Source organism: Amblyomma americanum, chromosome 2 (assembly GCF_052857255.1).
Source record: "Amblyomma americanum isolate KBUSLIRL-KWMA chromosome 2, ASM5285725v1, whole genome shotgun sequence".
NCBI lineage: Eukaryota > Metazoa > Arthropoda > Arachnida > Ixodida > Ixodidae > Amblyomma > Amblyomma americanum.
Window position 1 is genome coordinate 109,618,333 of NC_135498.1, and position 17,261 is coordinate 109,635,593.

Below are 17,261 nucleotides of genomic sequence, written 5' to 3' on the forward strand. Positions count from 1 at the left end.
CCAGAGAAACAATGGACGTATATTTCCGGTTGAACCAGTTTATATTCTGGTGGTTTCAAAAGCTTTCATCATCAGTTTGAAGAAATAATTATGAACCATTGTCCTACTTTAGGCGCTATAAACAGCCAGACCATATAAACAGATGGCCGCTAGGCATGCCGCGTTAAATTGCTTACATGCACTACTTTATCTCACAACAAAACAAACATGAAGCTTATAAATATGCCATGTCAGTTGATTCGTCTGAATACATTAGCGCGTAGTGTTCAGCGTGGAGGACTTACTTGGACTGCTTCTGCAAGAACCGCGCAAGACCAGAGACGTATTTGACGTTGCCGACAAGAATTTTGGTTTGCGGGCCCACGTTGGTGGGGGTGCCATCGTAAACGGTTTTCAAGAAAGTCATCCAATTCCACTGCAAAAAAGTTATTTGTAACAAATATTTTGTTTAGCAGTGAAATTCTAGGAACAACGACTATAAAGCGCTCATCAAAATGCCTACTAAGCCGGTTAAACGCCCGTTAAAGATAGCTTTTGCAGACTCTCCTAATGGTTCTTTTAAACGCAAGACGCCATCCCAAATGTCTAAGAATAAAACTAGGCTAAAGGTTGAAAAAGTAAAAAAACATAAAACAAAGCTATTAGTGTCGGTGGGTGCAATTGTACCGCTATAGGGCTGGATCAGTTGAGTTGTCTACGGATTAACCCAATTACATTTTGGCCGCGAAAACAAGTATAAATTTGCGTGTCGTCTTCAAGACGCTCTAAGAAAAGTGGCGAAGGTTCTGTATAGCTAAACCCTCTTTTCAATGCGTCTTTTAAAAGAAACCCACTTTGAAAACAGGACCGCCAAAACCATCTGCCACGGTGACACTTTCTCCTTATCAGGCCCTAGCTCTTCCGTCCTTTTCATTCCTACTTCAATTGAGCACGCAAAAGAAGGCTAAAATGCCTGTTTGATGCTCTACTGGAGTAATGATTGCTATGTGGTTTTATTGCTAAAGCATTCCTAGTCCCATGACGAGAAAAGCCGGCGGCGGTTCTGTGTACGTCTTTGTATTCGCAGATGGTACGGAAAATCCCAGCGATGGCAAGGAAAATAGGGTGACGTCATCAAGCGGCCGTATGACGCATGCGAGAAGTTAAGCATCGCCTATATACATTGTATTTATATACACTCACCACTGGCCGATATCCATGTGGCGCCAACTTTCCCGACAACATTCGTAACAAAATTTTTAGACAAACGTTTGTTATATAGCGTTCTCGGTGGTGGCTTAGGATTTCTAGTTGCATATACCTGTATGTAGGCATTCGACAAATCGGGTTAAAGCAATAAAAGCGATAAAAGTTCTCCGAATTCAGTTTTCGATATTCGGTCTTGACCGAAAAAGGCCAGTATTCTTGACACTTAAGCATTGCTAGCTGGATGTAGAGTACGAGTTACACTCAGTCAAATTTGAATATTCAACGTGTAGGGAAGCCAGGGGTGTTATGAAACGGTGAGAGAGTTGGATATATAACATCTGTTGTGGCGTTTGAGGTACATCTCCGCTAGTTTACCCGCTTTACATACCGAGGAGCACCACCTCGTCATAGATGTTGGACGGTACTGTTTGTTCACGGTCATCGCCCGCTTAGAGCAGTTAGTCGAATAAGTAGTTTTGTCAACAGCATGTCGGACGCTGGCACACAACCGTGTGTGGCCCTCGCGGAAAAGAATCATGCTGCGGCTAGCGAAAATTGACCGGCACTTCCATCGGGAAGCCCCGGCTTCTCTTTAAATCCAGCACGACAGCCAAGGATAAATTTCAACCAAATACTTGGACGTAATCATCCACTTTCGTTTTTGTCTGCAGGGTCTTCTCATTTACCTTGCGTTGCTTTTTTTAATAACGATAGCAATTGCGCCTACAAGCACTGCCCCAAATACTGACATTTGAAGATTGATTACTGTTAAATAAGAAGTTTATGGTAAAAAGGACTTTGGGATAGACTCTAAATGACTTTTGACGAAAGAAAATAGCCACAATAAATCACCGGACAAAGTAAGACATACGCAGAAAATACGGTTCGCAAAATAAAACCGAAAGTTGTGATCTGAAATCCGGAAAAAGTTCGTCGAAGTTTCAAAACATAAAAACTGAGAACTTCAACCCCTACAAATAGCTTTGCTAGTCAAGTTGGAGGATAGCTTGCGATAGGGATTGGAACCAATGACATATGCAACGTCAAATATATGCCCTCCCAGATTCTGTATTCTTCCCTTAAGGAGCGGTTGAGGTGCCCACAGAGATGTGAGACATTTGCTGCGCCATTTAGTTTCAAGCCTTATCAAAATTGTAATGCAACCGTTCGTCGTAAAGCGTTCTGGGTGGTGTCATACCCGTGTGTGTGCAGGAGGGTGTAAATTCACCTAGAGAAACGCAAACCCACACGTAAGAAATCTTTTTTTCTCGCGGAAGTTTGGGCTAAATAGCGAAACACGGGCTAAAAATAAAGCAAGACAAGAAACAAAGACGTCCTTGTGTGTCCCCTCTTTTTGCAAATACTTTGCGCGCCGCTATTGGTGATATACGTGTAAGGTGCTGTAGCATAAGTGCAACCTAGAAACATATTTACAAAGAAAGGCAGACAATTGTTTCGATTTTGAAGAACTGTGCTTCATTATAGTCACTAAAAAGAATATGCCGAATGCGCTTGTAAAAAGGAAGTTTTGACAAATCATAACTAGAAACATTTGTGAACTTATCCAAAGTCCAAAAAAAAAGCAAAAGAAAGCATGCCCAAAGCCAGGTGCTTATCCAACGCCTCATCTAATTAAACTATTGATGCAAACATATCGTCGTTTGTTGCTCCGGTTTTTTTTATTCTCCTTATTATTATTATTATCTGGGACGGTAACCACTTCAAGACATGCACGTGACTGGCCGCGGGTTGCTGGCGCGGTGCGGATGCACTTATTCGACTCATTTACATTCGGTTTCGGTCTGATCACCGCGTGGAGTTTATTTGAGCCTGAAGATACCTCACAAAAATCGTTTCGAAATCTTCACGTGCAGCCGTGGTAAACGAAGAAGCTGCAAGTTGTATTAAGAAAAGAGCAAGGAAATTCCGAAAATGGAAAGAACAAGGCCACATTTCTATTGGGGCTCTTTTTCCGATGTGTTGATGCGTTAAATTTAGCTGAGATCCTGAAGAGACCGCAACCTAATGTTAACGCTAGCTTATTTACGATGCTCAGTAACCGTTGCACGGCCATTTGAAGTAAAATTTAAAAGCGTGCACTAATTTAAGCTTGTCCACTCACATAAAAGGAGTTGTCCAAGTCTTTGAGCTTCAGGACTTTCTTTTCGTAGAACATGCCCGTCCGATGTCCCTCAGCATACCTTAGCCTCTGGAAAGGATAACAAAACGTGTGGACAAAAAAAAAACCACACTTCGTTCAGCGATACACCGAGCAAACAACGCCCACCTCTATCGGGAGGTTTTCGAGCGGGAAGAGATAGTAGACTTTCATCTAGTGTAAGAAGCCGCACCAACGGGGCTGAAGTGATGAAAGCCATAAATGCTTGTGTCGCCTTTTTACAGAGCTAGTTTTGTGGTACGTCGGGCGCAACACAGATGTCCGGCGAAAACTGAAATCGCCCGCTTTGATAACGTAACTATCACCAGACTCATAACTCGCGATGTCAGGCGCATGTCTCTCAGCTCGAAAGCGTGCCGTCAGTAGAGTCGCTGGTTACGGTGGCAAAGATAATCGATCGCATGAAGAAATAATAGGAAAAAATTTGCTAAATGCACTACTAACGCAAGCGACTAGTATGTGAATATCCGTATTTGCACTCCTATAAAGCGAAACACTACCCTCATAAAAGAGAAGATCCTGACATGCAACTTCGCGAAGCCGCTAGACGCTAGGTGCAGGCGAACTACACTGGTTAAGAGATCAGTGGCGCGTTAACCTGTTCGGCTTTGCCTGCTCAGTCAGCGAGCAACACTGTATGCTCAGTCAGCGAGCAGCACTCAACTGCACTGCGAAATTCGGGGAACTTCTTCGTTCTCCAGCGACACTTTAAAAAAGTGAGGTTAAGCCACCTAGTAGCGCTTAGATGCGCGGCAACTTTTGTCGTCTCCAGGTAATGTTTCATCATTTCAGCACGTTATGTCGCGCTGTTTTATGCGCCATGGTAACCCTAGCATTATCATAGGTGTTGAACAAAGCCACTCATGTGCACGGTGAGGTACGAGCCTGTGCAAAGGCATACTGAATAAATATTCGACTGTATACGATTGAGGCCGTATCCAATGCGCCGGTGAAGACTGTGTCATGAAATTTTTGAATAGTTAACAATCGGTTGCAGCTTTATGTTCTCTTATAGTCCGCTTTGCTATTTGGCAGGTCTGTACAAAGGCTGTGCGTGGCGTAGTTCAACCTAATGCCGAAGGAAGAAAGTAATAAAAAATTAAAATATTCAGAAAAGAATCGTTTCATCATTCATTCCTTGATGCGGACCAGCGCATTTGCAGGCGCTGTTCTAGCAGTGTGGCGTACCACAGAGAAAAATTCGTTGCAGGGAAAGTGCAATAGTTGGAACATTAGTGCGTTAAGTATTTTTATTTCTGTAGTCGCTACCACAAGGCGACGTACGGGACCAAACGCGCATAAGGCTCCTCTATTACTAGGATCGTAACGACATGTCACCTTTTCTGCGCACTATTGCATGTCGACGAACCAGATGAAGCGCCAAAATTGTCGATGAATTAAAAAAAAACTTTGGCACAACTGCATTAATTTTCTTTTGCGCAAGTTTGTTCTACTCGTGGGTAATCACTTGTCCAAACCCTTGCACAATGACTTGTGACATGACCGTATCTCCAGCATGCGTTCAAGTTTTGACCCTCCTCCGAGGCACAACAATGACCACCACTGCACTTGAAAATGCATCGTGTGGCAACTCTGGAGCACGCCTATGTGACAGAGAGTCGATAGTACTTTTAAAACGAAGAGAATGCTGGCAACGTGAATGGTTTTATCTTCTCAGCACAGAGCAGCCTTAAATGCGCACAAGGAAGTACATCACTACCTTGATGAGCTCAATGTCGAACGCCTGGATGTTGTCGCAAAGCGTGTCCCACTGGTCGTTTGTCGGAACGATGCCGTACACGGACAGCATGGCGTCGCACACGCTCTGGCGAAGCCAATTCGAAGATTCCGTGGTGGACAGAATGAACTTTGGCAGCGCGGTCGTCTCCGGTTCATCCAGCTGAGAATAACAAGATGCGAAAATAATGTTTTTTATGATGCGATGGATTTTAGACACGGCTGAGCGGAGTGAAGTACAGAAAACACGGGTACACCTCAGATACAAGCATCTTTAAGGCTACAAATGAATTACTTCATAAAAAATGCCCAACTGAAATTAGAAACAATGTTTTGTCTTGCAGCCGTGTTTAAGTATTGAAGAATGGGCACAGTAATTCGTTTTTTTTCAATTCATTCTCAAGGCAGATGTTTGCTTCATTTTTTTTTAAATAATGAACGCGTAATTTACGACACCAGCATACAATGAAAAAATCAAACCCCGAAACGTGCTCTGCCAGATTCCTTCGAGGCTTACACAAACAAGAGAAATAACTCAACGGAGTGCATTCGCAAAGAATAGAAGAGCATAATAAATTATAAGTGAAACTTTACGTTCTGAAACTGAAGGAGCATCGCAGGCATGGCACAGTGAATGCCTTTCTATTAATTTCCACATAGCGGGGGTGTTTCCCATGCATTGAAATTAGTGTACGAGTACTTCAGAATTTAACATTCAGCGCAGCCGATTATCAAGCCCACAATATCCTGCTCTAAAAGGGAATGCTACGAGACCATGTTGTTAACCGACAGCGAACAGCGAACGAAGGATGCTTGTTCACATCTTTTACGACTGGAGCCACTCTCACTGCGGTATGAATTGAAGAGCCACTTTTCCTACTGCATTTTATTTGCAAAACGATGAGCTGAGGACCAATAGCGTACCAAAGAGCTGCAATACGAGGGCGAGGATAACAAACGCTTTACACTAGTATATTGATGCAGCTGAACGTTTTGCATCTCGATTTTTTCTAGTACCACTTCTACACTTAGCCGATATATATGGCTTCGTTTCTTGCCACCCGCATTCATTTGCTCGCACTCATTTAGGCATCTATTTGAAGAAGCACTTTGAAAGCCACTGATGATCAAGAAACTATGCTTTATTGCTAGTTATATAAACCATTATCGGGAGTTCTGACTGCTGGCTTACGGAGTAGTAGTCTACATGTGCTGCTGGGAAATGATTTTCCCAGCAGCTGTAATTCGGATGTCAGGAAAGGTACATTCGCTTGGTAATATCCCGGAGCCTCTGTTTCAATCACATATATACATTTGATGTCCGTTATATGAACAATACCTAGATAAAATATGTGAAAGTGGTAGAATAGCTTCGCTGAAACCGCTGTCAGATGAAATAAAAATTCTGTTTTTTTCCTTCGTCACTAATTATCAGTAGCTACTAAACTGTCAGTCATCAATTGTCAGTAGCTACTAACGACGGCAGTGTCAACTTAGTAACCAGTAAATTCAAAGGCACCGGCTCTTTGAAAGTGTTCTGGAGGCATATATCAATTCATTAAAGTTGGAAATACGCCGCCCGTGATGCAATACAGCTTAAACATAATTAAGTTGCAATCACTGTACAAAGGGCATTCGGGCTTCAGAAGTACTGATCGGTAACACATGTCGCGCCTGCCGCATAGATTTCAAGAGAAAATTCTTACGTAAATGATGACTTTTGCATAGTCGTCGGGGTCGACCCTCATCTCAACTTTGACGAGTGGGAAGAGGCCAAAGTTCTTGGCCAGCTTTCCCGCGATAACAGAGATCTTAGGGTCACCCTCGGGATCAAGCGAAGGGAAGTGCTCCAGGCCGAGGATATGCGGCATCTTCTTGATGTCCTCCATGCTGCTGTTGCGTTCTGAGACGAAGGTAAGAGGTGCATTAAGATCTAGCAAAAGGTACATTGCTGATATTCCCGATTTCTTTGTTCCGACTTCTATGCATCGATTTTGTAAAAGTCGAAGAATATCTTTTGCCCTTCAGACCGCCAGCTTCTATTGACGCTGCTGTGCATAAAGTTGGGTTGACTAGATAAAACATTGACTAATATGCGATAATGTGGCACACAGTTACCATTTGCAACAGATAGCCGACTTGTGGATAGGAGACCTTAATCATGAAGAGGAATCTATTCTGAGGCGCAAGAGTGTAGAAATATTAGCAATTAAAGCCATGCTGCCATCTAATAGTCGAATATGAAAAAAATTTTTGTGCGTGAATTCAATATTTTCGACACGAAAAGGCAACTGTTTAGCTAATGTAAAAAAATTTTGGCGAGCACAAAAGGAATTTCACTTAAGTTTAGTGTTTTCACTGACACGGTATAATGGGCTTGGGAACGATAAAAAACGTTGCGTATGCAGCATTTCAGCGAGTAGAAAAACCACCGTTTTCTTGCATCTATGATCGACCTGCAATTATGTGGTTAGTAATGTTTCTTGTTATTTATTGTAACATCCACTCATAGCATGACTAGTGCGGACATGAGCTTACCTGCGTTTTGACATGCAGCGAAGATCGCTTCAAACTTGCGGACAGGAATGTGCGTCATTTGGTTCATTATTTGACCCTGCTCCGTAATGGAGGCTGCGAGAAGATTAGTAAGCGAAAATAGCATTGCAAAATAGCACACACCATTCCTTGCACCACTGTAAGTTGGCTATTTAATTCCACAAAGGCAAAGTGCTAAAGCGTGTGCCGAAGCTGCGGTTTACAGCATCTTTCTCCAGCGGTAAGGTGTGGCAAGCTGGTCCCTAGGTGCCTTCATGCTGACTTCACTTGTTGAGGATGCAGACCGAGAACGTTAAAGCCAAAACTGCCTTTCATCTAAGACTTGAATTTCTCAGGACAGTGAGTGAACATGAGCCACCTAAAGGCCATATGAAAATGAAACCAGGCTGTCGCTTGTAAAATCGGCAAGTAAAACACCACTCAGCCCATGCTACCATAGCGGCTGGTCTAACACCTAGAGATGTTTCACACTAATCCGGGCTGAGAGGAATGTCTATGATGTATTTGTGATTAATTTCGCATTTCCATATATTTCAGCGCAATAACCCAGACGAGATGCTCCCGTCCACCTGCACCAAGAGGTGTTCGTCCATGCGTGCGTGCGTGTGCGTGCGTGTGGGTGCGTGTGCACGTGCGTGCGTGTGCGTGCATGTGTGTGTTGGAGAGATATAAGAGTAGAAATAAGGGGAAGATTGGAGAAATATCGGAGTTGGAAAGATGTCACTTTTTTACTGATGGACTAGATTTTAAGACTTAATTCGTATGTGACGTTTCTATCTTTAAATACTTCATAATTCCTGGTTAGTCTACTACTGAATTCTCTTACAATCTCGTACATTATCGTGAGTTTGAGGGGAATGGAATGTTTGCCCTGAAATGTTGTGAAAAGTTTTTCTTTGTCTCGATTCTCTGGATGAAAATAAAGCATCGTTTGCTCTGACCATTTGACATAATTCAGAAAGACGCTTTTTTGTTAATTATTAAGAGTAAGAAGTTATGTGTACGGCACGTATGTTTAATAGCGGGAATAAAACGTTCACTGTCTGTAAACCTCCGTTCGCCCCAGGATCTCCTTTACTAGGCGCAATTTGTTGGTTTCACCATCCCAGCTAGGCGGTCACAATTTATTATTTCCTCCTCTACCAGCTTCAAGCAATTTCTGTGCGGGTTATTTACTGTCTATAGTTTGCAGCGCTCGTTCAGCACAGATGTCAGACGCTTCATTACCAGCTACGCCAGCATAGCTTAGTATACCCACCATAATCTTACTGTTGTTTCGTGTGTTGTGGCTGCTCTAAAATTTTGTATGACATCTCATATTAAGGTTTATACTGCTTCCCTTCAGCACTCTTAATGAGTCGGTGCAGATTGTCACGTTCATAACGTCTACAAGTATCAATTTCTAGAGTGCGATACAGACAGCGTAGCATTTCGCTTGTAGTATGGCCACGTTCTCTTTCCCAACGATGGGGAAAAAAAAACTGAGCTGAAGGTTTCCCAGCAGCGTTGCAGTGGCTCTTTACGGGAACCTCTTAGCGCTTTTTCAGAACAAAGTTCTGCTGGCTTGCATTAATTATACGGGGCATTCATCCCATCCCCAGTCTAAGATTACCCAAGCAGCACAGGTAATCGACCCAATATTGCGACAGGATGGTTCCATCCAGGTAATTTGTAGGTCCTTCCTTAGCCAATATGGTTCCAATGTTGGGCCAATTATCTGTGTTGCTTGGGTAGCTGGTGAGAACCACTGGTCTTTCAATCCAATTATGCACCGCAACAAATTCCATGCGCAATTACATTCCTGAATATTCCGCACACAGTGCGGTCGCCCACAAATATGGAAAGGATGAGGGTCGTCAGCCGCCCTCAGAAATTTTTTGAAGTCTCAGATGACACGAAGCCATCGAGAACACCGGGCGCTGGGCGACCGCGCGACGCACCTTCGACCTCGGCGAAGAGCGTCTTCTCGATGTCAGAAACGATCCAGTCGTCGAAGGAGAACTTTCGGGAGTAGGGTGGGATGCGCGCGTTGTGCGTCCACTTGCGGCACACGTGCGAGTAGAAGTCCTCGCACGGGTCCGTGCGGCCGCGCTCGATGATGGCCTCGTAGAACTTCCCTGCGTCGCCATAAAGGGAGCAAGGCCACCAAGTATAAGGCTGCTTTACACGTCATCGCAAAAAGTGGAACCCGCAGAACGTGCCATCTGTGCGCATAGCTTTCGTCCATTTCATATCATATCAGGTAACAGCTTAATGTTTCATCACTGCAATAAAATTATTTGGCGCTAAGGCGGTACCTGTAGCTGACGTCATCGTACCAGAGAGTGATCTATCAGAGCATCTCGTATATATAGGGCCCCTTCATTTTCGGGTTAAACACGATTTTTTCCGGTTCTTGCACCCAAAACTTCAGATTGAAAAATTGGGTTAAACCAAATTTCTCTCGAAAATCGAGCCTTCGAGACGACGTTGGTTTTCGAGTTTACAAAGCCGAAAACACCGCAAGGAAATGTTTGGGTATCTAGTTGTTATACGAGAGGAGTGTCATGTCAGCTAGAGATTGAGGCTGATGAATTTGAGGATAAGTTGGAAAGCGGCAATTTAGAGCGAGATTTCTAGACCTGGCTACCGACAAGACGTTCTAATGGAGTTGCTGTATGAAGTGCTACCCATGCTAACGACACCCTGATCCAGGGCTCTTGCGGGTTTCAAATCGTCACTGTGATGTAGAATGTTTTCGCATTATATAAATAAGGCAGGCGTGTCTTGCTCAGAGGGAGGAAAGCTCTCTAGGAGATTAGTATCGTACCTGATTAAATATTGGCAAATGATTAGAAAACAAAATTTTAATTGGCAAACATCTTGTATTAGAACCCGCGATTTCCATGTTTAAAAAATATTGAGGATAATTACCACTTTTAACGTCTAGCATTGAAACGAGCTGTTATACCAAACTGTCTTGTATTCCAAAAAATGACCTGAAAAAACTCGAAGTTCGAAACATTTTTCTAAATAACCTGATTTTCAGCCAACTTTGGGCTTATAAAATATCGCCTCTTCTTTAGCTTCAGATATGCAGAAAATTAAAATTAGAAAAGGAAGGGCCAAACGTATATATATAAGCGGTTCGTGACAGGTTCGCGGTGTCGCTTCGGCTGTTACGGTATTCCGGTCTATAATAACAGCTGCGTCTATGATTTACTGGCTATGTAAACACGGGATGGGCTATCAGATTCAGTGATTATTTCCTATCGCCACTTCCTGTTATCGCTTTAGCCGGAGCGAAGTGCTAAATACAGGAATGTTAGAATGAACACATTCGTCAGCCATAAAATTTCAGGCTGCACTCCGGTGAAGGTTTTGTTATTAATTTCTCTCAATGAAAACCATTTTGAGAGTCCAATTGCCGCTTATTGTGAATAGAGAACCATAATCGCAATCGCTGCCATCTTTGTTGTCTCCTATGCAGTGGAAAAAGCAGCGACTTGAGCTTAATCCTGCTACGAAAAGCAAAGAGCTACGTCATTTCTCGTGCCTCCAAGAAAAAACAAGGTGAAAGTACAAAATGACGTGCAATTCAGGCAAGTGCACGCTTGACTGGTGCCTTTAACTTTATTTCTAGACTGGTAATAAACTATCGCGCATCCCGTGAATATGTTTTTACCTGGGAGCTTTTTAGAGCCAAAAACAAATATAGGACTGTTTCTCTGTACTGGAGCTAGTGTCACTGAATGAAATTGTAAAATGTTGCAAGTTTCCTCTTTCGTTTGTTGCAGACGGAGAAGGTAGACACACTTACCTGCCTCTCTGCAAGCACGTGTCTCGCATAACCGCACTCTGTCGAAGCCTGCGATGAGGAGGATATATTCGCGCAACAGGTACCGCACAGAAGCACTAGGAACGAATTTTCCAGCCGCTGACTTCTACTCTCTTATATTTTTTCCTGCCATTGCTGCTAAAGTTATTTTAGTATGTTGAACCCAGGAAGCTACTGAACGATGTTCGCTCCGAGAAACGGATACACTCACGATACACTAGAAAGGCTCTCTCCTTTTGGAAAAAGATTTCGCGTTCCGTAAAAAACCACTTTACAAAAGACGAAATGCTTCGACTCGCGAGATATTCGTAAACACTGCTTCCTAAAATTTATTATCAACCCACAAGTCGCCCTCAAACTTAATACTCGACTCCCGCTTCAGGAAAAAATGTTCGCCGCGTATGTGGGAATTGTAAGAGGTCGGTAGCCTATTTAGAAAAAAAAAACACAAAAGCCAAGGTGTCTCTAAGTCGCGCAAAACGCCATTTAAATACTGAGGTGCCAATGAACATGGCATTTCTGTTCGTACGCCCGATTGCTCCGATTCTTTAGCAGCAGACTTTGCACGGAGGTGCGCGTTCTTCAACCGCGGAAAGCAGTCACCTTCCATTAGTGCTTATAAATTCATTGTTAGTGACGTGACGTCCTACACAGCTGTTTTTATTGACGCCGTGAATATTTTCAACCTACCATGCAGTAAGCACTTAACTGTACTTCATCATTGCGAGCATTAACTAGGCATCAGAATTTTTTTCAAAGCCGTATAGTGCACCCGTACCGGCACCCCTAACGACCAAATGGTATCGAAAGCTGAGAACAGTTACGCATTGTTCCTAACACTCATTTAACGCTTAAGGGCTAAGGAGTGTCATTAGTGTACCACTATACAGTAAGAACAAGTCCAGTTCCTTGTTTATTTCGGCAAAGATGGAACATCTACTATGGTCCGCTTCATAGGAGAAGCGACAGTGTCCAATCCGTGAAGTTGCGGTCCGCCGCTAGGTACCTGTTTCGCAGAACTAATGTGTGGCATGCACATGCAGATGTGGCGTCACTGAGCTACCGTCTTTCGCAACTGACCTTGCGCTTTCGAAATCAAAATTGGGAAAGCCAAATGTGGTATTTTATAGGGTCCCTAGCTGCTGCATCCACCGGCGTCTGGTGAAACCTTTCTTTCCGGGAACAGCACTACCCTCGAGCCAGCGACCAAATAACTACCGTCCGGCTCTTTCCGCGCATAGTTTCAACAATGGACTGACCTTGGCGCACCCATAAAACTTACTTAAAAGCGTCTTTACCTTTTTATTGAGGTGCCCACATGTGAACTGTTTGAATGCTACAAAAGCATTTCTGTTTCATACAGCCGCCGCGATGGCTCACTGGTTATGGGGCCCTGCTGTTGACCCAAAAGACGCGGGTTTGATCTCGGCGTTTGAATTTCAATGGGGTGAAATTCTAGAGGCCTGTGTTTTGTGCGATGTCAGTGCACGTTAAAGAACCCCAGGTGGTCGAAATCTCCGGAACCCTTCAATACGGCGTCGCTCATAGCTTGAGTCGCTTTGGGACGTTAAACCCTCATAAACCAAACAATTTCTTTTGCATACTTGGCTCATGCACGCGTTTGTGACCTGTAGGCGACATTCTTGCAAGAAGGGTATCCAAAACTACGCGTTATGCGAAGAAATTGTTTACCAAAAGGCAACGAGAACAGACTGCTTGTTCAGCGCTTACCCACGAAGCTCTTGAGGAAGGCGGCGATGGGAATGGTGACGAGCAGGAAGGTTGCCACCGGTACGGCGCCTACCAAGAACCACCAGTAGGAAGTGGCGCTCGGGCGACCCTTTGCCGAGGAAGAGCCTCCGCCGCTGCCGCTGCCGCTTTCTCGCCTGTGCAGGTCAACGCGAGCTTGGTTGCAACTTTATGGGCCGTGACTAATACAGCTGTGTTCTCACAAAGGGGAAAAGGTTCCTTTCTTTCACCGCTCATCAGAGAAGGAGCATACAAACGAACACCAAAGACCAGCGAGTCTGAGCGCTGAAATAGATTACAGTAGAGCAAACACTGCCATACCCATCTCATTTTATCGCTTTTCTTGCGGGAAAAACTTTCCGGCAAGCATCAAACATAGGACTAACTACGCCTGAGGCAGCACGCTCGGAGCATTGCAGTTTTGTTCACAACTGCCGTTGTCATCGGTGGTATCACTGCACACATGCTTTGCCAATACGCGCCAGCGCCTTAGTGCTGCTTGGCGCGTCTTGTTTAGTGCAAGACGCTCGCACAAGGAAAGAAAGGACAATCAAGCTTTCAGAACATTTACATTCTGTGCCGGAGCTGCGACAATTCGTGCATACGCAAGCGGCGAGCTTAGCAGTGCCTTTCACGGGCATGCCTGGCGACGACTGGCGCACTACGCTGGTTTCCGCGAAGCTTCCATAAGCAGAGCGAGGGGATACTAACTTAAGACGAGCCAACTCCACACCAGCTGAAAGATTTTTTGTATCACATTTCTTCTTCCTATCAGCCACAGGGTGTTATAGAACGTTCTTCATACCTGAGTAATTTTTCGATGTTCTTTAATTACAGGATTCACTATTTGGCCTCAAAAACAAAGTTAACCATAGTCTCAAGACTCCGACGGCCTGCACCGAACCGGGCGGGCCTGTGACACAAGAAGCTGAGCGTGCCTCTATGTCATCCAGGCCTTGGTGCTATCCGCTCTCTTAATGAATGCGACGTTTCGCTGGTGCGAAGATCTGTTCTTGGAGCTGAGAGGATTATTATTGGCCTGGAAGCAGTTGAGGGTCAGACAGAACCAGAGCGAAAGAGCCAATGTGATGTTTCCACGAGAATTCACATGCAGAATCGCATCGCGCATCGCACATATATCCGCGCCCCTATTCCGTGTATGGAATTACACCCAGTGTGCAATCGCCTGCAGAGTTGCACGTAGTTTGAAGAATGCCGCGGTCAGTGAAGCCAGATACTGGAGGCTGTACGCAATCGAAGTAATCTATATATGCTACCATCCCAATTGGCCGAAATGGTTGCTGCCGTTCGCCTTGCGAAATAAGTGGCCACACTCACAGCGCCGAAGTAGTGAAGCCGGTGGTCTTGTTCGTGGTGGAGTACTTGGACGAGGAGGCCGCCTTGGAGTACGTCGTGGATGCCGTAGTGTCTCGGATCTCCATCGTCGTGTCACGAGACACGGAGTCCTGAGGACAGGGACGATCGCGCGTGCCGCGAGCAATCAGGGCGAAAAAGCTGCGGTTTGTGTAACTCAAGCAGAACAGGATTCATTGCCAGAATCGACGCTTTTTGTTGGTTTGTTTTTTGCAAATTAGATTACGGTGTATGACTTGCTTTCGGAAGAAGTTTATTAGCGAGGTTGCCGAAATTTCACTTCCGTGAAGGGCGAAAAATGTATAGGGCAGGAGCGTTAAGACGAGTAGAAATTCAACGCAAATGTTAGGGAAATAACTGGAAACGTTTCTGCGTCACGCAGAAGCGGTCTCACCCGTTGACATTATACTCCATTAAGCGAGTCATCAATTGCAGTGAGCAGTGATCGAAAGCATAAAAAACGAGACACGCATGGTTCTGTATAGTGGAATGAAAATTCTGCTTTCGCATCGGATTCTACAATAAACAAATGCTTCTTCGGCATTGAACAAACGAAGGTAGATGTTCCAAGTTAAGTCGGGGAGCGATTTTACACCGAGAGATTGCTACAGTGTGAAGATAAATGTAAGTTACACATGGCGGACATCATTCTTTCAAAAATGAATAATGGCCCCTGTCCGCGCTACCAACTAAATTCTCAATGTCTCAGGCAAGACAGGGTCTATTTCATAATTTCTTCATAAGCTTCGTTCGCGATCCATAAGAGATAAAGAGAAGGCTGGCATGTTAGGCGATGCTCGCGGCATAAGTGGTTGCCGTCTGTGATGTAGTTCGGGCTCCAGCGAAAGCTGAATGTAATGCTTTGCGCTCAGTGCAGACCAGTGGCGACAGAAAAGCAGTGCAACAATTCCTCAATGACTACGGGAACCTGGAAACGATGAACTCTTTGGCGCACGAAAAATTAGCACATCCTATAATTTCGCTGCTCCCACGAAGGGCCAGCGACAAGTAGTGTTCCAGAGCCGCCGCGCAAGCCATCGGCGCAACATCCGCGGCACAACCCTCGGTGAACTGAAATGCCGTACCAAGAAGAGAACTACGCGAGCGAAAAGGGCGCAAAGTTGGCCCACGGGCCTCGGTTACTCACCCCGGAGAAGGGATTCATGGCTGTTTATTGCATTTTTTCCGTGTCGTTACTCAAGGGCGCCTGGTTCCTGATACCACGCGCGCATGCCCTGGTCCCCGCTCGTGATGCCGGCTTCGTCTTCACCTTTTTGTTTTCAGCATTCTGCCCGCTTTTCTATCACCAAGAGCCATGCCAAGCCAGCACTGCGAAGGATAATGGCTATCGTCCTACTCCTACCTACACCATCATCATCATCATCAGCCTGACTACGCGCACTGCAAGGCCAAGGCCTCTCATATGTCTCTCGATTTAACCCTGTCCTTTGCCAGCAGCGGCAACCATATCCCCAGAAGCTTCTTATTCTCATCCGCCCACCAAACATTCTGCCGCCAACTGCTACGCTTGTCTTATCTTGGAATCCCCTCCGCTTTGCCTTCGCATTACATGCCCTGCCTAAGCCCATTTTTTTCTCTTGTTTTCAACTAGGATGTCCTTAACCCGCGTATATTCATTCACCCACTCTGCCTGCTTCCGGGCTCTTAACGTTACACCTATAATTTTTCTTTGCATGGCACGCTGCGTTGTCCTTAACTTAATCTTAACCCTTTTCGTTAGCCTCGACGTTTCTGCCCCGTAGGTGAGTACCGGTAAGATACAGCTGTTGTACAGTTTTCTTTTGGGGGGTATTGGTGGTGGTGGTAGTGGTTTTATTAAAAAAATAATAGTAAAAAGGAAGGAAAAGATTTTTGCTAGCCCCGGCATCTGCCATCGATACTGAAGCACCTGAGCTGGGGCAGCGGAAATAAAGGACAGCAAGGGGTATTGGAAACATGCTATTCATGACTTGAGAGAACCTGCCATATGCGCTGCACCCCATTCTTATCCTTCTAGTTATTTCTCTCTCATGACTAGGATCAGCTGTCAATACCTGCCCTAAGTAGACTTATTCCTTTACCGCTTCCAACACTTGGCTGCCAATCGTCAACTGCTGAACATTACTTTGGTTTTCTGCATGTTAATTTTAAGCACACCGTGCTGCTCCGTTTGTCTAACTCATTAATTCTCTACAGTTCATTTCCTGATTAACTTAGCAAGGCCGTGTCATCAGCGAATCACAGATTACTTATGTAGTCTATTTTAACTCTTATTCTCTACTTTTCCCAATTCAGGCATCGAAATACCTCCTGTAAACAGGCAGTGAATATCTTTGCCGAGATCGTGTCTCCCTGCCTGACACCCTTCCTTATTGGAACTTTATTGCTGGCTTTAAGGGGGAACTATGGTAGCTGTGCAGTCGTTATACATATCTTCCATCATTTTCACATACGTCGGTCCTGCGCCTTGTACACCATGCACATATTAGATATTAAACCGCGGCAAGCTCATGCTCCCGTGTTCCTGAAGTTGTTTCCTACAGTGTCGAGTTGTAATGGAGAGAGCCGTTATTGGGAATCCACCCTTAGCCGCCCTGCAACTGAAACCCGTTGTAGTTTTTGGCACAGCTTCAAGCCAATCAAAACGTCAAAGAGAAAAAG

General features: G+C 44.7%; 1 protein-coding gene across 1 annotated transcript in view; it reads right to left on the reverse strand.

Moving 5' to 3' along the window:
- Positions 1-15,869, reverse strand: part of LOC144118958 (phosphate-regulating neutral endopeptidase PHEX-like) — a 47,539-nt gene extending 31,670 nt beyond the window's left edge. Inside the window, exons 1-10 of the mRNA XM_077651717.1 lie at positions 15,748-15,869; positions 14,565-14,692; positions 13,209-13,363; positions 11,460-11,507; positions 9,601-9,777; positions 7,643-7,735; positions 6,811-7,007; positions 5,088-5,267; positions 3,311-3,397; positions 285-415 (exon numbers count right to left, since the gene is read on the reverse strand). Coding sequence (XP_077507843.1) covers positions 285-415; positions 3,311-3,397; positions 5,088-5,267; positions 6,811-7,007; positions 7,643-7,735; positions 9,601-9,777; positions 11,460-11,507; positions 13,209-13,363; positions 14,565-14,692; positions 15,748-15,765 — 1,214 coding nt within the window. The 5' untranslated portion in view covers positions 15,766-15,869. The remainder of the gene's footprint in view (positions 1-284; positions 416-3,310; positions 3,398-5,087; positions 5,268-6,810; positions 7,008-7,642; positions 7,736-9,600; positions 9,778-11,459; positions 11,508-13,208; positions 13,364-14,564; positions 14,693-15,747) is intronic.
- Between the last annotated feature and the right edge of the window lie 1,392 nt (positions 15,870-17,261).